Source organism: Rosa rugosa, chromosome 5, assembly GCF_958449725.1.
Source record: "Rosa rugosa chromosome 5, drRosRugo1.1, whole genome shotgun sequence".
NCBI classification, from domain to species: domain Eukaryota; kingdom Viridiplantae; phylum Streptophyta; class Magnoliopsida; order Rosales; family Rosaceae; genus Rosa; species Rosa rugosa.
Genome location: NC_084824.1, coordinates 22,650,306 through 22,674,693, shown reverse-complemented (window position 1 = coordinate 22,674,693; position 24,388 = coordinate 22,650,306). Strand labels below are relative to the sequence as shown.

Sequence of the window (24,388 nt, the reverse complement as noted above, 5' to 3'; positions counted from 1 at the left end):
TTACCAATTTACAAGTTAGTTGGACGGTAAACGACCGTTATTTTCACTTTTACTGTCGTTTAAGTACTTTTAGTGGCCCTAAAAGTTGACTTTTTGATCGGGCCAAACTTTGAGAAAATTTCCTTCATGAAAGTTGTAGAGGACGTTAACCCAAGCGCGGGCATATGTGGTACGTAAAAATTGGAGTTCGTATGCGAAAGTTTTGAGTGATTTAAGAAATTTACTGTTCATGGTAAAAAAATATATAAATTTGGAAATTTTACTGTGGTAGGTTTCCAAATCCGGAAACCTACCTTCCTCTCTCCTCTCCCCCGATCTCTCCCTCTTTCCTCTTCGGGCGGTTTGCTTTCCCCTTCGATTTGCCGCCGTCCGGCCATCAACCGGTGGAAAACCGGCCACCACGGGGTCGCCTCCTTCCCCTCAACACGCTGGTGCCCTTGGTTTTCAACAATTTGGCCGGAAAACCCCGAATCGAAGCAAGGAAGTCCACGGGGGCAGTTTGAGCTTTCCGGCGATTCCACCGTTTCCGGCCGTCCCCGACCACCAAATCACCATCGAAGGTTCGGTTTTTGCCCAGGATTGTTTTGCCCCTAGCCTTGAGTCACGATTTGCAGTGTGGAGGTCGAATCGACGATTTCAAATTCTAGGGTTCTTGAGTTTTTCTGGAAAAACTTCACCAGCCGGTTTCGACTGTTTCAAGGTAAAATTGGATGATGTTGTAGTTAGGAAGTTGGTTGGGTTTGTTGAGTAGAAGCTACTGTCCAAATTTGGTGGCCATTGGAGGTGGTGGCCACCGGCGCGTGAGCCCCACGCGCCGCCACTGTGGGTGGCGCGTGGAGGCGTGTTGGGCTGTGTTTTAATTCCAGTTTTTAGCCCATTAAATCCTATAAATATTGTAGAGCTTGTATATGAAATTTGGTGAATTTTGGAGAAGCTTGGAATTAATTATGAATTTTTGAAGTTTAGGGTTTCGATTATCGAATTACGAGAATCCGGCCGTCGGATATCTCTCGGTTCTGCCTTGGAACCTTTAAATTAACGAATTGGTATTAGTAGTATAATTTGGGTTGCATCCGAGAAGAAGTGGAGATGTAATTATGAGGAATTAATTTTAGGAATCATATTAAATTGTTGAATAATTATTCACGGAATATAATCGTGTACAGGATGTCGTACCGGGCTCTGGCTCGATAAAGGAACTCGTATACGTGACCGTCGGAATAGTACTGTGAGTGGACTTTTGTTTTTAAGTAAATGATGCATGCATTTATTTTGAAATTATTGGTTTATTTAATTATCGTTTTATTTATCGAGCATGATATTTTGTCTTGGATTATAATTTGACATTGAATTTTTCATGAGTTTCGGATATGAACTTATTATGCTCGGATTTGGATTTATGAGTTGTTTTTGAGAATATGAATTGATTTTCAGAAATTGATTATAATTATTATTTGAAATTCTGATATGGTGATTTCAATGAATTCTTTTCCGAGGTGATTTCCGGAATTTCATATTTATTTTTCATTCACCGATTTGAGATCTCTGAAAGATTTTCGAAATGAGATTTCGATGGAATTATTTCTTGTTTGTTTATCGACTTTCAGTTTTGGCATTGGGAATGCCTCGATGATGATTTTGGAATTGGTTTTGTTTCGAATCATGATGATACTCTTGGCGTGTGGGACACGTCGTTGGAAATTCATTTGCGAGAGTTGGGGAAGCCTTATGTATTTATGGATTTACTTGGTTTTCGGTTATGTTTCCCTGTGCCATACTGAGGGGTGATTTTATCATGCTAGCATTGATTTTCCGCCTTTGTGGCGCGGTGATGGGATCACCGTAGCCCTTCCGCCTTTGTGGCGCAGGTTACTGTCTCTGTGACAGTAATTCTGTAGCCCAGTATCCTATCGCTACACTTAGTGGCGTAAGGGTATATTACGGGAGTTATGGGAGTTCTTTAGCCTGGGAGGCTATCACCCAAGCCTGAGTGGCTTATTCGTATGGCTATCATCTTCCCCTACTTATACTATTTTTGACTAGCGGGGACTAGTCTGAGTTTTCTTAACCAGCGGGGCTGGACTTATATTTTCGAGTATTGAAATTTCAATCTTTTACTCTGTTGTTGTGACTAGCGGGGCTAGTCGGTTTTCTGGAGTTCAACGTTTCTCGGGTTATTTTCTTAAGTGTTTTATAAATGTTGCATGCATCCGGATTTTTTTTATATATCGAAAAATGTGGGAAAGTATGAAGTTTTATTTTGGTTTATTCATATTAAATTATTTATTTTTGTCCACTCACGCTAACGTGTTTTTCAATTACTTTCCCCTGGGCCCTTCGGTTTCAAATGCCCAGTTTGCAGGCGAAATTAGTTGAGGTCGGGCGTACATTGGAGTTGAGGCATAGTCAACAGCCTAGCTTCCACGGTTGCCTTTGAGTTAGGTTGTCCTTATTTACCTTTCTATTAGAATTGCTCTGATTACCTATGGGATTTATGTTTTTCAAGTTGAGGTTTGTGTTTTGTGAATTGGAGATTGGTGTTGAGTTGGGGAACAAGGTGGCTCCAGAAGTATAAGGATGATTTGATTTAGAAGTGTAAATGCTTTCTACAGGTTTTGGGTAGCCCATTTTAGGGGAAGTTCCGCCAAATTTTTGGTCGAATTTCTTCTAAGGTGGGCCCCGCAGGGCCACTTCGGATTTCAGGGTGAAATCCGGGGTGGGTCCTGTCAATCAGAGGATGACGTCATCCAACTCCACGATCCCAACCCCTCTGGGTTTCGCCGGTTTTGTTCGTCAGATGTCCGGGAAGCTCCGAAGCTCCACGCCTGAATCGGGTCTGGGCTTCGCCGGTTTTGTTTGTCAGATGTCTGGGAAGCTCCGAAACTCCACGCCGGAATCGGGTCTGGGCTTCGCTTGCAGGTCTCGGACGACGTCAAAACTGTGGTCCATTGGGGGGCAATAGACAGATTATTGCCCCCCAATAATTTCTTAACTGTGGTTAATTAATCACTGAAATTAGAGTTTTGATAAGTCTTATGTTGTTTTGAGTTTATAAAAGTACAATAATCTGTCAATGATAGAAACTGGTGATTTTTGGGGTGGTCTATTGGGAGGCAATAGACAGATTATTGCCCCGCAATAATGTCTTAACTGTGGTTCATTTATTACAGGTCATTTCAACAAAATGCTGCTAGATTCATTAACCAAAATAATTAGGTTTATTGGGGGGTCATAAAAAGTTTATTGCCCCCCAATAATTTTTTTATAGATGATTAGAAGTAACTCCGTTTGGTTTTAAATTAGTTTACAAAAGTACAGCTATTCAAATTCAATACTTGGTGAATTTAAGACCACAACGAATTGGCTTTTTTTTCACACTCTCCACTTCACTTGAACCGCTTCACCCTAGGCCTCCCAGGTGGCCTCTTAACAAGAATAAATGCACCTAACAACAAAAGGATCACCCATATTCCTCCAAAAAATAACAAAACAAATATATTATTGCCCCGCAATAAACAGATTATTGCCCCCCAATAATATATCAGAAATACCAAAACACATTAGAAGCAGTCTTTAAACACAAAGGAAAATATCACTGAACACAATTATAGAGACTTTACAACAATTAAGACACATTATTGCCCCCCAATAGGACGATTATTGTCCCCCAATAATCTCGACTCCGGTTGACGATTTTGCCCACAATTCCAGTCATTTTGCAACAATTCCGGTTGACCATTTGCCTTCACACTGATTTGACTCCGATTGCAACGACTCCGGAAAAAGCCCGGGACCGGAGATACAATCAAGTTGTGATTTCCGTGATGATCAGTCGCCGGCGAGAGAGACAGAAGCAAATCGAAGACGTACCCGATTCTACTGGCGGTCGTCGATTCCTTCAGAAGGTCAAACCCGGCCATGCCAAGCTGCTCAGCGACGAGGACCGTCGGCTTGGCGTCGAGTCTGGCCGCGGAGAGCACGACGACGAGTTTCGGCGCGGCAATGGCGAGAGCCGGCGTCGTGGGCGACCTGCTGGAGGGAGAGAGAGAGAGAGAGAGAGAGAGAGATTGAAGGAGAGGGCAAAAAAGTCCCAAAAATTAATAAAAAATAATTAATTGGGTATTAGGAAAATAATCCCTTAGGCCCCGTTTGGTTCGCAGGAATGTCAAAATTGGAAAAAGATTTATTTTCCTTTCCAGACGGATATGGAATGGAATATGTTTTGGTATTTCCATGTGAGTGTTTGGAATATTACTAGAAATTAAATTTTGGAATTAGTTTTTCATTTCTATTGTAGTGTTTGGTAAGTCATAAGAATGAAATATAAAATTATAATTTTCAATAATGCCCTCTTACTAATTAAAGTACATCAATTTATAAGGAATATTGGTGGGGAATATAAATTTTTAGAGGGATAATTAATGTAATTTTGCCTTTGACAGTGGGAAATGGAAATAGAATACCACCCCTGACTAGGTAATTCTATTCAGGCTTTATGAGGGAGTCAATTTCCAGTCAAATCTTATTTTTTATTTCCTTTCCAATCTTTAATTACAACCAAATGACACGTCTGAATGGAAAATGAAATTAATTCTCATTTCATACCATGATTTCCTGCCATCCAAACGGGGCCTTAGAGTGTCTTGGGTAAACGGGGTTAAAAAACAGTTAGTGGAGCAAGTGGGTAAATTTTAAGCTAAAATTGGGTAAATGAGCATTTCCCAAAAAAAAATTAATTTTAAAGTATTTGATCCAAAAAAGAAATATTATGAACATATTTCTTAAACCTGACATGTTTAGGCACTTCCTTGACTAGTCTAGGCGGCTAACCCCTCTGTAACGCCTAGATACGGTCCACACGGCCGCCAGAGAGATTTTTAGAACTTTTTTTTTGTTTTATTTTTGGGGTGTTTACAAAACCTTATCCTATCCTAACTGCCGAGCACCATAAGCAATAAACACAGTGGCACTACCACAAAAAGTGTCTCTCATTTCCCACCTCAGAAAATTAATGGCAACCCTTCACTTCACTCCATCTCCTTGTTTCACTCTCAACCCAAAACAGCCACACACGACCCAACTGCCCTCTCCTTTTCAGCTCATTCTCCGGCCAGCACGGCACCGTACACGGCGGCAGTGCAATGTGGTCCGGTCGTACAAGGTTGTGGTGGAGCACGAGGGCAAGTCCACTGAACTTGAGGTGGAGCCAGATGAGACCATACTAGAAAAGGCATTGGAGTCTGGATTGTCTGCGCCGCACGACTGCAAGCTTGGGGTGTGCATGACTTGCCCGGCTAAGCTTCTCGCCGGCGAGGTGGACCAGAGTGAAGGTATGCTGAGTGATGATGTGGTGGAGAGGGGGTATACATTGCTCTGTGTTTCGTATCCCAAATCGGATTGTCACATTCGGACCATACCGGAAGAGGAGCTGCTATCACTGCAATTAGCAACAGCTAATGACTAGAAATTTTGGGTTTTGAGGAGTGGGGGGTTGCGGGAAATTGAGGCATGTTTTGTATTGAGTTATGGATTGTTGAATAGAAGTTGTATGTGCTTTGGTTTATTACTTGTGAATTTGTTTTCTGGTGTTATTTTGAATGCTATGAGCCTATGATTGATTAGGCTAATAGGTTAACCCAAGTTAACTGCATTTCTTCCATAGTAACATGGGAGAGAAAGCATCCCCATAAGTAATGGGATGCACATAATGATACAATTCAATGACAGATAGGGGATCAAAAGATTAGGCTAAACAGAGGATAAGTGCAATAATTTCTCCAGCTTCATATCAATGGTTCATTATGATAAAATGCATATTAGCATATACAGAGCAGGAAAAAAAAAAAAGGAGAGGATTATTCATTAATTGGAAAGAAGAAAAAGCTCCAACCATCTAGCAACTAGCAACTACCCATGGGATCTGTAAGATGGTCTGAAATTTGTTTCAGGTAAGAGAGTATGATTCTTCGTTCTCAAATCAGATCCCTTGAGTGACCACAATCCACTCAATGACTTCACTCATCCTGAGTTTGGCTGAGAAAATGAAGAGGAGAAGACAATGAAAGTATAGCCCAAGGGCGGTTGTCTTCATTTCCATCAAAGAAGGCGCACTTACAAAGCAGAAACTTTTGCATCAGATGCTCATTGCGTTTGTATAACTTCTCTTGGTACCATGGGAAGTAATTTCAAATGAGAAACTTTGTGCATCATATAACTCGGATGAGCCAGGTTTATACTTAAATGAATCAAATTCATCAACATGATAGCCCCAAACATCCAGCAATGAGCAACCAACAACATGCCAACATTGTCATTTGAGATGAAACCTATGATCAATGCGCTGATTAGTACTAGATAGACTCTAACCAGAATACCAAACAACCTGTGTCTAGGCTGCAGAAAAGGAAGTTGGTTTCTTCCGCGCCCTTTGTTTGATCTTCACCTTCACATTAATGCCGTTATCAATTAGAGACTGAACCACAATTTGAAGCTTGCCCTCCAATCTTTCCCCTTTCCTTGGTGTGTAAATCACATCATGGATGTCATCGCCCAATGCCCTCTGAGCCAGAACTTCCCCAACAGCAGCACAAGCAGCTGCATTCCTAGTTGAACCAAGGTCAAACTTCATGTCCTTCGATATGGAATGTGCCACGGCAACAACCTTACTGGTGAACCTGTGAACAATGCAGGCACGAACTGAAGCCTTGGAGATGTAAACATCAAGGCAAAACGGCTCGTGGAAAGGACCAGTGAGCTGATTATACGTCGGAGTTCTCAGCTTCTTCTTCTCAACACAAGTAGCGCCCATTTCACCTAGCCGAGAGTTGTCCACAACTCTACACTGTTTCTCACTTCTTGAGGAAAACTTGGGAATTGGGTTGTCTCTTTTGCTTTCCTTCAAACTAGTAACCTTCTGTTTCTTCTCCTTTGGATCATCCTTCTTCTTAGAAGACTTGTTCCTACGATGGAAGTCGAAACTATACTCTTCAAACTCTTTGGAACCGCGGTCGATTTTATAGAACAGTTTACCCCGAACTCTCATGTTGTCAATGTCATCGAAATCCGGGTCACCCTCAAGAGGTAGAGAGCAACTATCAACAGGTTCATCAACCGCTTCATCCGATAAGCAACTTTGTTCCTCCAATGCAGTCCCCTGATCCGCAAGCGCCAAACCTGAGGAAACCCGCCATGCATCATCGTCAACAAGCTCAATATCATAACTATCCGACTGAGGTTTGGGTTGGGAGGGGAACAAAGGAGAGAGGCGAAAGCCACTAGAGTAGTATGCCGAATGATCGAAAATGGGAACCGTGGTGGTGGCTTTACAGCGAAAATTAGGAGCCTTGGAAATGAAATGTGGAAATGCTGCTGAAGCGAATTTGATTCCTCTCCTCAACAACATTCTCGAGCAAGGTGGGTTGAGCCGAAGGGTTCACAGGAGCATTTCATCAAACAGCTGGTGTGCATCAATTGCTGTACCTTGTCTTAAAGATACACCCAGTCCAGAATTGCCTCGAACCCATTGACTGTTTCTCTCTTTCCTTTAGATGATAAACTGGCTCTTCAGGTGTGTTGGGTTCATGCGATCGATTGTCGTGGAGCTAACTCTTAGCCTTGGGTGTGTCGCATAACAAGTAAAAAAGGGACCGTTGGTTATGGGCTTCCCTCGGACATGTACATGATATAACGAAATCGGTTTTTCTTCTGGTCCTTTCTTACAAAATGACACGAGAGTTTCTGATGAGAATCTTATAACAACAAGTTCATATGAGGTCCTTACTAGAGATAACGGTATCATTTTATTTTTATATTGGAAGAGGAAATTCAAATTTGAGACCTCAGTTAGTGAAATGTCATCTTGAGCACCAGCGTTCAAGACGAAGTAGGAAGTAGAATCGGTACCTTCTTTCTCTTCTCTTGTATTGGAGATCGGAGAATGGAGAAAGAACAAATTGCGTAGTTGATATTTCTCCTCATGCTCATTTTTAACTAGATACAAGCACATCTCATTGCTATGCTAATTAACCTGCATGTATTATGATTATGATTCATGTATTATGATTATGATTCATGGCTAATTACAATTAATGATCATGCACTCATGCGTCAATCCTTGATGAAGAAACCAAGTCGGTAACACACCAGAACAAATATGCTGCCATGAACATTGAACATGTTTTTGTTCTGAACTAGGCAGCAGAGGGAAAGAGCTCAATGGAATCAAACGCCATCAGGTTCTGATTGTTGTCCATGACTCGATTCTCGATACAATCAGACTTGAACGATCAGAAATGCTGCACCAATGGCATTTGGTTCCCACTTGAACAAACAATTGCTAAAGAAACAGAGAGAAAAGCGGGCCAGAACCATACAGAACAGTAAGAACAGTTTTCTACAACTAAACTGAACAACAGTGGTGGTACCTTAAGAGTCGATGTTTTCAAGTCATCCTACAACTTTTCACATTCATCTAGTACTAGGGTTTGATCAACATTAGAAATACAACTTCCCACCACGTGAAAAGCAAGAAGCATGAGAAATTTCATGATTAACACACAGACATCGCTACCATTAAACGGTTAGAGATTACAAACAAGCCATTATAAAAGTAGATGAGATTCAGGAGTCATCATATCAGTGGTTACCATCTTCACAGAGTTGTCATATCTATCTGTAGTAAGCCTGCTGATAAGCTGGTGCCATGCCATTGCCATAAGCACTGTATACAGGATAGTTCATGGGAGCTCCTGGGTATGGTCCAGCAAGTTGAGGAGGGGCTGCTTCAGGCGAGTATGCATAAGGGCTGGCTGCTTCCGGTGAGTATGCATAATGGTTGGCTGGTGGGCTTGCATACGGGTTGGTTTGGGGGCTCCCATAAGGGTTGGTCTGTGGGCTTCCATAAGAGTTGGTCTGTGGGCTTCTGCTGCCATACATTGTCGGTGGGGAATGGTATGGTGAGAACCCAGCAGGATACTGAGCATGGGAGGGAGACCGGACAAATGTAGGAGGAGAAGGGAAAGATGAAACATATGCATTTGCCAAGCGTCCCGCCTTGGCTGGAGGCATGGGACCTCCATGGTTGGCTCGTGTACGTTTGTTGGCAGGGGCTGCAACAGGCTTTTTCTTCTCTGGTTTCACCCTTTGGTCTAGCTGTTCCAAGCGCTTCTTGAGGTTTTCTGGAGGAAACTCTGCTTCAAGGTTGTAATCCTCAATACACTTGATGACAGCTCGGAGTGCTGACTGCTCTTTGCGTCCAGCTAAGTTCTGCAAAACAATAACATATGAGGCTGATCAATTCTGCTAAATTTAGTTCTCCTATTCCTACAAGAAAATCTGAAACTTAATAACATATTTTTAAAGAAACCAGACAAACCACAACAAATGAAGAACACCAGACCACAAAACATCCACAAGAATATGCATTATGCCCTATTTTAACAACTTATGGCTGAACTTGGAGGTGAGAACATGCAAGATACCATGGATAGATAGATTTTATTGCTTTAAATTACCCAAGTACTACTCCATCATGACCACTTAATTGATGAATAAAGTAGAAATCATCTTTGAACCAAAGAGCAAAGTTTCTTTATCCCAGAAAATGTCAAATTATAAACGTATTGGGACCAAAATATAAACAACAATCGAGGCATCAAATTTGTACATGAAGTGGAAAGAAAGCATTTGCGAGATCGGGAATCCCCCCCTTCACTTTCTTAACCCTCATGCACTAACGGTGGACAAATTCCTTTCAAGTCCCTTTTCTTTCCTCTCCCTTCCCTTTCCTGCCTACATTTGGGTGAGGGGAGGAGGCAAAAAGGAGGATGGAAGGAAAGAAAATAGGGTACATACACATATGGGGCCTTTTAGCAAAAATTCACAAAATATTATATGGCAAACAAAATATGATGCAATGATAAAAGCAATACCGCAGCTTTCCCAGGACTATTGGCATCTTCCAAAATAGAAGCTGCAGCCTTCTTGGCATCTCTCAGGAAAGCTTTCAGCAAAGGAACAGGAGGAAACTTGTGGACAAGGCCAACTTCGTAAATGAAATGCACTGCATCAAGCTGCTGTCCCCTGCTGATCAATTCTTCAATCATATCTGCCAACAACAGCTTCCAAACATTAATAACTAAAGAATGGCCCTTCTTGCCATATATATAATGTATCATATCTAATTCTAAGCAAAGGCAAGGAAACTGATGGAAAACTTTCCCTTGTGCAGAAAACAACTTGCAAAACTACTACAACATCAATCAACAACAAGGTGAAAAAATATGAGCATTGACCCTTCTAGACTATTAACAAAACATGTGCAGGTATAATATTAATCAGATTCAACCATCAGAGGTCCTCATTTAAACATTGTAGATCCAACATATAGTCATATCTGATGCAACTGCAAGCAAAAAAATTATATTGGGAACACCTGAAGAGTAATTAAATCAATAGTGAATGATTTATCGTTTATACATAGGCCAGAATGACCAAAAATCTAGAAAAAAAAGTAGGACTATGAAAATCAGTTTACAGTTGCAAGTCACATTCAACATTCTCAGCGAAGGGTTGAATGTTTTTCATTTCCGAATCAATAACCAAAAGGCCATGTCTTAGATCCTAGGTTCTGTTGGAACATATTTAATATTTGCTCCTGGACAGATATGGAAACATGGATTTGTTAGAAAGTACAAAACAGCCGTACAACTATCCAAAGAAAACCCAAGAATCACCACTTTCTCCCCATATAAAGCTTATAAAGGCCTAAGGATCACAGATTTTCAGAAACTAATAAGCAAAACCAAACGATGGCTACAGAAATCGAGTTCAAAATTAGTTACTAAACAGAGAAGAAAACAAATGGTCATACTCATGCAACAATATATATATATATATATATACTTGTAAGCGAAAAACATCCAAAACCAATCAACACAAGAAATGAAAAGGAAAGAAAGCAGCAATAGCAACACACACCAGGCATTTTCTTGGTTAAGCCAAGCGAAACGGCAAGCTTAGGCATCTGCTTGCGCCAGGCCGAACTAACCACAAGCTTCCTGTACAAATCCACATCCTCCTCCTTGACAATCCCAAAAGTCACCAAATGCTGCAGAAATGTATGAACATCAGGAGTCTTCACATTCTCAATCCCCCCTCTCTCCTCCAAACTCGCCTTCCAAGTCTCCGCAATCTCCTTGGCGCGTTTCTTCACGCTCGGGGTCACCAACAGCCTCGACTTCCCAATCTTGGGGTCAACCACCACCGGAATCAGCGATTCCAGCATCAGAACACAGGCCCAGCCCAAATCATTCCCCCTATCACTCTTCTCCGACCTCTTGTCCACCGGAAACACCTCCGAGATCGCCTCCAGCACAAACTTCGCCGGATCCACACACTCCGCCAAAGCCGAAGCCATTTGCGCCCTCAGAGCCTCCAGCTCCTTCTTCCTCCCAGTCACAAACCTCCAGAACCTTCCGGAATCCATCTTCAAGCACAGCGACTTCATCTCCATCAGCAAACCCTCGCTGTTGTCCACCTCGCCGTACTCGTCGTCGGAGCGGGCTCTCTTCAGGACCTTGAGCGCGGCCTTCTTGGTCTCCTCGACCTTGACGAGCGCGATCTCGACGCTCTGGTTGATGGTGATCTCCCTCTGCTCGAGCTCGTCGAGGCTCTCCTTGGTCTCGTGCTCCAGGGTCTGGATTTTGCGCTTGATGGCCTCCGATTTCTGGAGGAGGTTCTGCTCGAGCGAGAGGAAGTGGTCGGAGAGCTCCTTCCAGAGGAGAGTACAGCTGGTCATCAGAGACGTCTGCCTCTGGAACTCGTCGAAGCTCGGCGGAGTCAACTCCGTCAACTCGCCGGGATCGGGGATCGACCCCATCGTCGTCGATTGGTTCTCCGTACGGGGGGGGGGATATACAAAGATAGAGAGAAAACAAGAAACCCTAAATCCAAAACACAGAGAGAGAGAGAGAGAGAGAAAGAGTGGAAATGTGATAAAGCTAAGCTGAACTAAAGCGACTAAGGAAGAAGGTGGAGGTTACTGTGGTGACGTGGACGGAGGAGGAGGCGCCACGTGGGGAGTGGTTAGTAGGGAATGTTTGGAATGTTGTGGATCCGACAAGGCAAAGGGGGCTACAGGGAGCTGGGGTGCGCAGGATAAGATGGAATGATGACGTAAGGAGGCAAGGGCGTGTTTGGATGAGGAGGAGGAGGAGGGGGGGGGGGAAGAAGCACTTTCGCGGAAATCGAAGCGGGATCAGAGAGAAGTGGAAAAAGCAAGGGAGGGGGGTGGTGGGCTTTAAAAGCTGGAAAAGGTGTAGGGCGGGTGGGGCCCGGTGGGGCGGTGGTACCACATGTATGGAGTCAGATAAAGTAAAGGGATTGCCGGGGGGCGTAGTTGGAATTTTGTAGGAGAGAGAGTGAGAGTGAAAGGGTAGAATGACAGTGCATGCGCAACTGTGTCCATCACTCACCTCACTATCTACGGTCTACGTTGGACAACGCATACTCTTCGGTCTACCTTGTTTTTGTACAGTTGAATTTCCCATTTTGCCCTCTAGGCTTAGGTTTAAGGGTGGGTGAGGGGATCCATTATTAGTTCACTCTTTGGAGTTGCGGCGGCGGTTCGTGTTCGTCGTTCGTGTTGAATGCAAATTATTTCAAAAAATATTTAAAAAAGGGTTCGATCGCAGTACGCCGGCGTTTTATCGCATTTCACGACAGTTCTGTTCTTACTGTGCGATAAAATGAGGGTGCGTTACAGATTCAAATTAGTTTAGATTGTTCATTAGACACGAGCACAACATGTTGATTGACACGTGACACGATGCATTATTTGGGTTATTCTTCAGAGTGACGGCGGCGGCGATTTATGTTTGTGAGTCGTGGCAAGCTTAATAGGCTTTAAAAAACATAAAAAATGAGATTGATATTGTCTGATTAGGCGCGAACAAAACATGCTGATTAAACGGGTGATACAGTATGATCCATTATAACTTGTTTGGTAACGATTTTATCAAGAATTCAAGCACAAGAAATATGACACCATTTTACACAAAACAACAAAATGTCATGCAAAGAATGACATAAAATTACAATAAGCCACATAAGTAAATATGTCAATTTCGAGTTGGGTAAACTCTTAACACAATCCTCTCTAATGTTGACGCAGATGGACATGACTAGCCTACTAACTTCGTGTCAAAATTACTACACATAATCAGTGTGTTAATGGTTGTAATTATCGGAAATGAGATTGATGATGAATCTTTATTTTATCTTATTTTTATGTCAAATATTTTTTAATCAAGGTTGAATGGTTGATAGCCTGTATTATCTATCTTAAATAATAGCATTTTAGTTGGTAATTTGATATTCAATGTAATTGATTAAACACATCTAGAAGATAAAGTAATCACTCAGTCTTAAAAATGACAAGGACAGAATCATAATCGACACGATGTCAAGTCAGCTGACATGAATTATGAGCATCGATGTCAAGTTAAAGTTGATTAGCTTCAAATTGATAGCGCCAGTATCTAAGATGATGCAGGTTGAAACTTGAAACGCTAACCTAACAAAGTCTAGAGCCTTAGAGGGGGGGGGGTTCTTTTGTTCCCGTATGTCAATGTCCACTGCATTGTAGATTTGTAGTTATGAACACGAGTCTTCATGGACAAAACAACACATCGGGTCAGCTCATTCAATGACCACATGAGAAGACTCTCTCAATTCATAGAGATGAGATGTGCAACTTCAATTGGTTCAGTTCCCTACCATTTCCAACTCGTGACTTCTACGGTTTGTAAAAGTTGTACCACTGTACCAAATACTAGCATACTGTCACTTTGATACTTTAGAGAACAGTTTCTTCTATATTTGGGACCTTGGTTTCATGCAACAATATACCAACTACTGCTGAAACATAAAAGATTTGAAATCTTAGATCAAAACGTTACTACTGAATAGAACAGTCGTGCTACGCAAACAATCATTATTCCATAACAGATTGAAGAACAAATTATTTTCATTTTCCTCAACTCTTTAGAAGCATAATGTAGAGAATGACCCCTCCGAATATGCTGTCAGAATTTGGGAAAGAGGGGACAGCCCAACTGGCCATTTCACATGGCAAAAACATATAACCTGTGGATACAATCAAACTAGTTCCCATTCCATTAAAATGGTGGAAAGAAAATCTTCGACTGGTTCTGGTGAATTCAACTTCCGATAGTCTGAACATTGTAAAAGGCTACAAGCTCATCGAAAGTTAATTTCAGCAATTATGCTACGATATTATTTGTTCTGACGTTGGATGACAAGTAGTTCAGAACCATACAAGCAGCAATCAATCTTTTTCTTGATGTGAACTTCTACTCTTATGTCTAAATCATTACTGCAAGCTGGAGCTGGCTGGAATTATCCTGTATCACCTAAGATCGGCCATTACATTTTCAACAATAATAAATAGGCATTTTAGGCTTCACTGCTCCTGACACTAGAGAATGATGCCATAAAAATCTTTCATTACCTTCCACATCATGAAACCACTGGGGCAAAGAAAAACAAGGCATCTTCAGTATCATATGGTTTGTGGTGTTAAAAAAGGAACGGGGTATCAGAATAAGCTAATTACTTTACCTTGGATCTCACGGGACTCTACTTAGGAGGTTTGAATTCTCTCCAGCTTTCAATCACAGCCTTCTTTCTCGTGTCAAAATCAACTTTCTCGAGATCAGAAGCAGTTCCTAGATAACCATAAAGGACTCTCTTCTTTTCCCGAGTCTTTTCATCTAACTTCACAAGATAAGGATTGTTCTCATCATCCTTATTGCCCAACGTGAGCGGTTGTACATGATACCAAGCCCTGCGTCCATGATTGTCCTTCTCAAAGAATTCTGTCATTCGCAAGGCCTCCTTGAGGCCCGCTTCATCAGCTGAAAACTTGATTAAAGTTGTTCCCAAATGTCCATCTCTACCGTACAGGGACTTCGACTTGCCACTCCCAAACCCAAGATCTGTATGCCACACCAGTAGAAAACAAGTAAGTTGACAGGTGGAACTCCTTTATGGAAAATAATAGTTAAAAAAGACAACAAAGAAAATAACTATTAATAATAGTAATAATAATTGATAGATGATTAGAAAAAAAATTAATTTGACGACCAGCAATGAAAAAAGTGCACAATGAAATCCTAAAGAGTTACTCAGAGTAACCATATCTTTAATGGTTTCAAAGTAATGGCTCCTAGCAAACAAGGGTTACAGTTGAATGTCTTCAATAGTTCATAAAAAGGCAGCTTCAGAGTCTCTAAAGAAAATCCAATGCAACATAAAACTGACACCTCTACCATTAGGAAACATAAAGACCATGGTTCCATTGATGGCTCCAGCTCAATGTCAAAATGAACTCACATGTGTAAGGAAATATACTATACCATGTAACTAATGAAAGAAAAATATATGAGAAAAGCCAGATTAATGACAGGATGAGACTTCACATTTCTTTTTAATTCGCAGGGAATTAGATATAACAGAAGTGATAAGCTTTCAGTTTATAGGAACCAAACTTACACACAAGCGCAAAACAAGCATCAGCAAGTTGAACAGTAATAATTTTGAGTTTATTTAGGTATTATGCCACACAATGCCCTTTCTTGAATCCAATTGGATAGGAGGCTTCGGCACCCAATTTTATCACTTTGTCAGCATGCAGCCTAGTTGACTTGGAGTTACTTTTCAATTATGTTAGCAGGTTGTACCATGCATATATTTCATAGACCAAGCAGAACAAGTGCTCATGCTCACAACAATTAAACATCGAAAGCCAGATGCTACGCATGCAAGTATAGGTAGACCAGTAAAGTTCTGACCATACACAGGCATTCTTGTCCAGCAAGATCAACCAATATGAGAAAATACCCAACCCGTTCCAACAGAGAATAAACATATGCTTCGACTCATGACTAACCAAAATTCTGTACGACCAGTAGAAAAATAAGATTGATTGAAAGACACATTGCAATTTAGCTGCCAACAAAGACAGATCAAACTCCAACCAGCAACCTCTTGTAATTCTTTACTAACATGTCCAGGAGCCAGATCCCCCTATTCTTAACTAAAGAGCAAGAGTAGTTGTACAGTTATGAGGAAAGTCATCCCTGTGTGCATGGATTTCATTCATCACACATGACAGTCTTGCAAGGATTCCATTAATATGAAGGTTTGTAGAGAGATGCAGGGGCAGACCCAGTGTTACAGTTTGAATGGGTCCGGATCTCCATTTGATTCCTGCAGATGCGATTTTTCGTATCTAAAGAGCATGTAACTAACCTATGAAGCGTTTAAATGGACCCCACCTCCCCCCACCACACACACAAAATAAAAAATATCTCAACCCACTTGTAGTAAACTACATGGACTTGACCCACATGCTATAATAAACAAAAATATAATACAGAAAACAAGCAAACTTTTTTTTTTTTTCCGTTGAGAAATAGTAAACTTAACAAATAATGAAGTCTGGTTGGTTTAATTACCTTCTTCATTATATTGTGATTAATATAAATTTAATTTTTTTCCTTTATTTTAGTTACATAAGTTTGATTTTTTCTTTGTGTACGTGGGAGTGTTTGATAAAAAAAAATGATTTGTACATGAGAAATAAGTTTTTATAATACATATTTCCCCCATTTTCCAAATAATAATACTACCTTACTAAAAACGTACAAATATCACTGTCATATGCCTACCAAATTCCTAGTTCCGCCGCTGGAGAAATGTAACTCTAATATGTGAATATGACAACTGGCCTTAATTGGATTTACATCAACACAGTTACAGATTGTATATCCAAAGTCTAATGAGTAGTTTTATTTATTTAATATTTTCTTTTTTGAAAAGAAACAGAACACGAGAGAAGTTACTAATTAACCGTCCAAGAGTCAGAACCAAGCAAATGGTTAGCAATATCAAACTGACAAAAGAAAGGTGGGACATCAGATTTCCTCAGAATCAGCTAAGACTCGAACAACAAAGACAAAAGGATCGGAATTCAGCAATGTACACGCACGGTGACCATTATCCTAAACAAGAGGGCAATGGGTTGAATCATGTTGGCTGGGTGGGGTGGGGGGGTTGAAAGAAAAGAGAAAGAACAGGAGTTACAGGCTGGTGCTTGCATTCTGCCTTGCAATGATAGCAACATACATTATTTAAGGGGGCCACAGCATAGGCTTGGAACGAACACAAGCTTGGGACCTGCTCAGCTTAACCATACTTAAATTTCCAAAGAGCAAAGTGAGAAGACAAGCATTATAAGTTCACAGATTACTACACTTGACAGGGTCTAGCCCCTGTACATCAAGTCAGAAATGCATCCTATTTTGTCATTCAGCTATTACCCCCTAGTTCTGGAAATGATAAAAATTAACAAATTAAACATTTAATATGATAAGGGAGGAGTAGGAGAAAATCATCTAGTATGATAAGGGAGGCACTAATACTATATTACAGGCATTCGCAAACCCCTTCGCTATCCACACTCAAGTCAGATCAATAACCCTGTAAAGGGTGACACTACAGCCACAAGTAGTAAGATACTAGCATGCATGCTACAACTGATTTACCTCACCTCACTATCTCACCCTTCAATTATCCATTTCAGAACACAGCTAATATAATTTGTCAGCTTTGGTGACTTCATCAGAGTTAAGACTGGCAAAGCTTTAAATGGATGAGGTGACATACATATTCAAGCTTAGCTCTCCAGGAGTTGGACCTAGCAGATATATTCTATTGAATAGACAGGCAGTGTGGTGCACCTAAGAAATGGTTGGCTTTATCTAGTAAATATATTTATCTACCAAAAAAAAAAAAAAATTGTGCGTACATTGTCTGCAATTGCAGATTTGTACTGGGTTAGAGGCTAAACTAGGACGCACGCAGAGCATTTTCTTGACCTAAGCCCAACTTTTCCACAGAACATTCTGATAGAAACTGCATAAAAAAATGGCACAGTATGAAGGAGGAAACTATACCTCGTATATAACTATCCATAGCTTTATTGCCCAAACCCTCCATGCGGCCATCTTTACTCTTTCCTGTAAGCGTATTATGAATTATCACCATGGGCGGCCACATAATCAAGTCATCTTGATTTGCTGCTGCTTCATCAGCGGAAAGGAACTGATATGCCTTTGAGTTATCAGGAGGCTTTGAGTAGTTCCACCCCATTAAAACACACAAAGCCTTGTGTAAGCCCAAGTGATCCACACGAATGTCCGCATTGTCCGTGTTGTAACTGTGCATGATGAGACTATGCATATCCGGAAAATCTTTTGCAGACCTGAAAGTACGCATATCAAGGGAATTGAACAACGTTTTCAGGTTTACCTCTCAGATAGCAATATGACCTCTAAGTTTGAACTCAAAGGGGAATGAAGAAGATGCTACCAGGAATATTTCCTATGAGCTGATATCGTCATATGCAACGACTCATAATCATAGTTTAACATATATTGGTATTTTTGACTTATCATAGTACCCTGACAAATGGTAAACAATTTATAATGGAAAGATAAACTTTTCATTGGCTTGGGACAGAGAAAAACAAATATACCAAAAGAAAATACCATGGTTTCCAGTGGCTGCATATAATTTCATTTTCAAGGATTGGCTGGATACCGTTCACCATGACCATATATAAAAACAATATCATGTAATGGAGAGTAATCACTGCATATAAGGAACTCACAAACATATCTATTGTAACACAACAGCACAAAAGGTTTATCCAATGGTAGCTAAAATTCCATAATTAACGCAGAATATGGTGAACAAAAACAATTAAGGAGTAGAAGTCACCACCAAATAAGGAATTAAGTTCCAAACCCCTCCTCGTCAAACAACAAAACAAAAATCCACAAATTAATATCTATATTCCTTGGTTAAGCCAAGCTGTCCTCTGAAACTTTCCGGCTATAGATTTAGAGGTTACCGCTAATCTTGATCACAGAACCTATATCAGCGGACCACATATACCTGCAAAGCTTATTGAACTCAAAAGGAGCAGAAGCATACAATTTCCTTTACAAGCCGCTGAGAAATTGATCCAGTAATATTCTGAGTCTTTGCAGTAATATTGTTCTCACATATAATAATTTGTCTTTAACTCCTACAGGTAGAACATTCTACAGTTCTATCAAATGAATCATATGGAGTGATTCATGCAATGTGATGGTGAGTGGTCTAGGATGTAGATAGTACAAAGAAATAAAGAAGGCATAGGTAACTTTAATTGGCAAAGGCAGGATTTCTTATTAAGTTCATACAAGAAATGACGACGGCATATAAGTGAAACCATAAGAATGCAAACCTAAAAGAAAGAAGTCATCACCCATAAATGTCCTTAACAAGATTGTATAAATGAATGAAGAAGGCACAGGTAGTACCTTAATTGGCAAAGGCAGGGGTTCTTATAGTTCATACAAGAAATGGCCACGGCATATAAATGAAACCATAAGAATGCAAACATAAAGTAGAGAAGTCATTACCCAAAGACGCCTTAACGAGACTCTGCCATATATGTGTATATACACAAGCTATAAATGAAAATACAGTGACCAAAGCAAATAAGTATAAATATCCTATAAAGACCATCTAGTAAATTAGCTCTACTAGTCAGCCTTATTTGCTTCTACATGAAAAGTGAGTATGCATCAGCTCAAATAGCCACTTCTTTGTGGGTGAGAGTTCACAAACTTAAGGCTGATCATAAGAAATGGAAGGGTTCACAACCAGAATTCAGACATCACTCAGAATTCAACAACTGCATCCACCAATCAGGAACAGAAGCATCTGACTATGTGAAACAAAAGACACAAAGAAATTTACATGTGCAGTCCTCACTAATAAATAGTAAAAAAAAACATTAGCTACTAAACCCTGTCTTGCACATTTCTACTCCATCTCTGGCAGTGACGGAGTTTACTTTTGACAGTTTACTACATAATAATCGAAAGAGTAGATCTTATAGTATACAATGGGAAACCAATGCCACCCAAATTAAACAACCTCTGGAGCCTTGTGGCATTGACTACAACACATGGCGCACGCTCATGTTTAGCAGCAAAAATAAGGCCTTATAACAGCCTACCCATCACACTACAAGACAATTAGACACACTACGCACAGACAGTCTATTTAGAAGTCAGAGAGGTTAAAAGAAACTACAAATAAAATATGTATACAGATTCATCAAACCCTTGATGAACAGTGGATAACATTCAAAATGTGTGCTTACCTAAACCAACAAAATCCTACCAAATACCAAGCACAGGTGCATGAGCTTGTCCTGTACATATTCCAGAGAAAACAAATTGATGTGCATTGACTTCAAACTACAAAAAGATTGACCACATACTGTAGCCTCTATACTTCACCGACTCATAACCAAAGAGCCAATTGCCTTGTTTCCAACAAGTTAGAAGATGCATGGGACTTCTATAGCCTCTACACTTCAATGACTCATAACCAAAGAGCCAATTGCCTTGTTTCCAACAAGTTAGATGACGGATGGGACTTGTATAGCCTCTTCACTTCAACGACTCATAACCAAAGAGTTAATTGCATTGCTTCCAACAAGTTAGATGATGGATGGGACTTGTATGTGAAAATAAAACTGAACTACAACACAGGTATCTTTTTCAACACTCACTTTGGAGTTCAGAGACCAAACCTATAGTCTTACCGAAACAAAGCATAAATCTAATATAAATCCCACTGCCCACACATTTAATTTGACTAGATAGTCAAGGGCTCAGATGCGTTCGGATGACCTGAGGCTTGCCCAAGTCAAACACATTTCAGGTACCACGTTCATTAACACCAAAGGTAAGCTCATCTAGATCAACTTTAGGCCAATAAATAGGTTTTTCAGCTACAGTCCAACGAATAGTCCTAAATCTAACAAATAGGGCAACCATATATTTCAAAAGCTAGACAATAATAACAACCAACTTAGCAATAGAAGAACACACAGAAAATATTGGCATATATACTAAAATAATTTCTACACCACACAAATTCAACCATTTCAAATCAGGTTTTGGAGTTTGGGCATTTTCAGTAGCAGTAAAATGTTCTCCAAATCATGTAAGGAAACTAGTACTGTCATCCACTCCTTACACAGAGGTGAAGGACCGATGATACTCCAAATACTGTGGAGTGTGTAGATCTGGAAATCTACAAAAAGCGAAGTTTATATCAAGTAATTTGTCAACTCAGAAAGTGACGATTATGCATTTCAAGAAATATGAAAGTAGTTGTATTTTAAAAATGTAAGGGTTAGTTCTGTAATCAAATTTCACATTTAAGAGACATTTCTCCCTTGCAGACCTACACTTCCTCTTCTGCAGTAGATCCCATCAATGCTTTCCAGCAACGCACATTTGATGCTGCTAGTAATACTAAGAAGACAAATAATATACTTTATAAAGACTATTCTTTGGTGTAAACAGAAAATAAATCAGGCCCTCTTATCCAATAAATAAAAGAATCGATGATAGTCCAAAAATCCTTGGAGTCTAGATAAAGAAAACCTGGGAAATGTCGAATACACTAAGACCCTTCCTCCTCCAAAACCTACATTTAGAATTCTCACAAAAACAACATTGACAGAAACATCGTGTTCCTACAGAAAAAAAAAAAAGATAATTCTTTTACTTAGATTCCCAGGAATAATTCTAAGTAATTTCTTAGTCCCTCACACACAGTCACACCTAAATTATTTCCTACTAAAAAGTCAAACAGACTTTTTGACTTTTCATTAAGTGCAATATTCATTGCATTAGGTAACCGTCTGATGCAACATCACCAGTACACCAATCAGAAAAGAAGCTTAGGTAGGAAGGAAGACATCATTATGTGTATTCAGATGAGTCAAGTTAAAAATCCAGACAACTGATTAACTAAGAAATTAATATAGAAACTCATTAAGCTTCTTGATCTGTTTTAAATCCACTGAAATCCTTGACATGACCTTGCAGTCATCAAAGGCTAACAAGCTAAATATAAAATGAAAGCACACTTCCATTATATACACTTGATACATAACACTGCATCCTCTCAGTCAATGACCTAATCGATCAAACAACTATGATCATCAGATTCAACATAAATCAGCTAGGTAAGGTTCTAGTAGATGATATAAGAGACTCTACAACTGACATTCCGTGATCTATGACTTTGAGCTATGACAAATACAAGGAGAACAAATCAACTTACGTTCACACAGCTACATAATAAAAGCACATGTCCTTGCACACACATCTAGAAATAGCACATAGCACAAAGCACTTGTGCTTGTATGGATATGCAAGCAGATTGAATAGATAGCACTATATACTAGAAGATTGCAGATAATCTAAGTACCAACCAGAGCGACTTCACATTTTCAAGGTCTATCAGAATTGCCTGAAATTCTAATGGCTAATACAAACAATGCAGTATCAACAACAACCACAACTATTGTTACCAATAATGCTACAACTATCACAAATACTATATCTCTAAAACAATTCTCCCTATAGGTAACTATTCAAATCATATTTGATCTCGATTGGAGTTGTACAATATTTACAAACTATAATTTTACTTGAGTAGGCAGCCTAATTGCTTAAAACATCAAAGCTCCCTTGCTTTGCTCCCTTCCTTTCACTCCATACTTCTTCAAGCACCATATCCAATAGATCATACTACTAACAATAAATAGGGTACGCAACAAAACCAGCTGTTCCCAATTTATGTAGAGAAAAACAGGGCCAGCTTTCTTAGTTTTTCCTATAAAAACTTTCTTAGTCTATAAACATTTCAAAACAATGAGCTAGAAATGCAGCTGCATACTTCATCCTATAGAAAAAGGGTAATCATCCATGTCCCCTTAATAATACTAAGCTTACTTTAACAGCTAGAAGAATCAGTGGCCTAACTACTCACCCTAAATCAACCAACCAACCAATGGATATTATTAGCATCGAAAATAAACATCCTGTAAATTTAAAGAGAGATCAGACCTGCCAGTGGTGCCACAAGCAAGACAATTAAGCCGTCCCTGCTTCCCATCCTCTATGTAAATCTTCTTCTGCGCTCCATTCTCATTAATCACCTTCGCAAAGTACAGAAATGCCTTCTTCAACGCAGCCTGGTCGACCTGAAGATGCTTATGACCCACATTATCACCGCCGCCTTGCCTAAACCCCACATTCTCATAACCCCCGCCAGTCCTCATATACTTGGAAGCTCTCGGATCATCGCCACTTCTGGATTGGGCCCCCAAGTCACGCCGAAACGGGCTACTCGGACCCGCCGCAAACCCGTTTCCGAATTGCACCAACTGCTGCCGCCGCTTGGCCAACTCTTCTCCCTTATCCCTCAGCTCCTCTTCTTCCCCAAACTTCCTCTTCATCGACCCTTCCTGGGGCCCACGGCCGTCCAGCCCAAGCGAATTCCAGTAGTCCGGGGCGGCCGGCCGGCCCTGCCCGAGCGGCAAGAACCGCCCCGACGGGTCCATATGCGGAGGAGGAGGAGGAGGAGGAGGGAAGTCCTGGTAATCTGGCGGGAGGGCGAAGTAGGAGCGGACGCTACCGTCGGCGAGAACGATCGTGCGGCGCTCGAGGTTGTGGAAGCCGTAGACGGGCGGGGGCGGCGGGCCGAACGCGGCGGGGTCCGGGAAGGGGAAAGGAGGGGCGGCGCCGGGAGAGGGGAGGGGCGGGTGCTTGGGGTTGGCGGGGCTGGCGGTGGGGCCCTTATTGGGGGATGGGCCGGTGGTGGTGGTGGGCTTGGGGGGTTTGGTCGGGTCGGGTGGGTGGGGGTGGTTGTTTTTGAGACTGGTGGAGGGGGAGGATTCCCAGCGGGATTTGCGGTTAGAGGCGGAGGAAGAAGAGGAAGGCTTGTTGTTGTGTGGTGGGGCCTTGGAGTGGTTACCTCCGGCCATCTTGGGGGGTTTTAGGGATTGAAGAATGAAGAAGATGGTGGGTGGGGAGGAGGTCGTCGTCTCCCGAAAGCGTTCTATAATTTTGGGTACTTGGGCTTCGCTGGCCCGTCTTGAAATATAAAATTTAGTTCTCCTTCCGATAAGAAGGGATTGTTTTTGCTCTGTGTCGTATGTGTCGCACACTTTACCTTGCGGCGGTAGTTTATCTAATTGCTCAAGTTCACCCATCGGATCACCGGAACTGGATTATTGCTTACATCAGTGACCCAGACTTCACGGGTGGAAACAAATATTAAAAAACAGTAAATATTGTCTGTTCTAGTAAAATCAACACTCCATGTTTCTTTTTTTAGTATGTTAAGAACTGGATTATTGCTTACATGTTTCTTTTTTCAA

The 24,388-nt window shown here is 40.9% G+C and overlaps 4 protein-coding genes across 4 annotated transcripts; 1 reads left to right on the top strand and 3 right to left on the bottom strand.

Moving 5' to 3' along the window:
- The first annotated feature begins 4,944 nt into the window (after window positions 1-4,944).
- Window positions 4,945-5,563, top strand: LOC133712104 (ferredoxin C 1, chloroplastic). Its single transcript, XM_062138187.1, has one exon. The coding sequence runs from the start codon at window positions 5,012-5,014 to the stop codon at window positions 5,462-5,464; it is 453 nt and encodes a 150-aa protein (XP_061994171.1). The 5' UTR covers window positions 4,945-5,011; the 3' UTR covers window positions 5,465-5,563.
- A 151-nt stretch (window positions 5,564-5,714) lies between these two features.
- On the bottom strand, window positions 5,715-8,003 carry LOC133712103 (uncharacterized). The gene has a single exon (XM_062138186.1). It carries the CDS (start codon window positions 7,400-7,402, stop codon window positions 6,389-6,391), a length of 1,014 nt encoding a protein of 337 aa, XP_061994170.1. The 5' UTR covers window positions 7,403-8,003; the 3' UTR covers window positions 5,715-6,388.
- Window positions 8,004-8,369: 366 nt separating this feature from the next.
- Window positions 8,370-12,140, bottom strand: LOC133712102 (FRIGIDA-like protein 4a). Its single transcript, XM_062138185.1, has 3 exons — window positions 10,978-12,140; window positions 9,930-10,105; window positions 8,370-9,264 (listed from the first exon to the last, which is right to left on the bottom strand). The coding sequence occupies exons 1-3, from the start codon at window positions 11,876-11,878 to the stop codon at window positions 8,668-8,670; spliced, it is 1,674 nt and encodes a 557-aa protein (XP_061994169.1). The 5' UTR covers window positions 11,879-12,140; the 3' UTR covers window positions 8,370-8,667.
- Window positions 12,141-14,008: 1,868 nt separating this feature from the next.
- On the bottom strand, window positions 14,009-24,117 carry LOC133708709 (uncharacterized). Its single transcript, XM_062134214.1, has 4 exons — window positions 23,073-24,117; window positions 18,039-18,346; window positions 14,641-15,017; window positions 14,009-14,549 (listed from the first exon to the last, which is right to left on the bottom strand). Exons 1-3 carry the CDS (start codon window positions 23,990-23,992, stop codon window positions 14,659-14,661), a joined length of 1,587 nt encoding a protein of 528 aa, XP_061990198.1. The 5' UTR covers window positions 23,993-24,117; the 3' UTR covers window positions 14,009-14,549; window positions 14,641-14,658.
- Window positions 24,118-24,388: the final 271 nt, after the last annotated feature.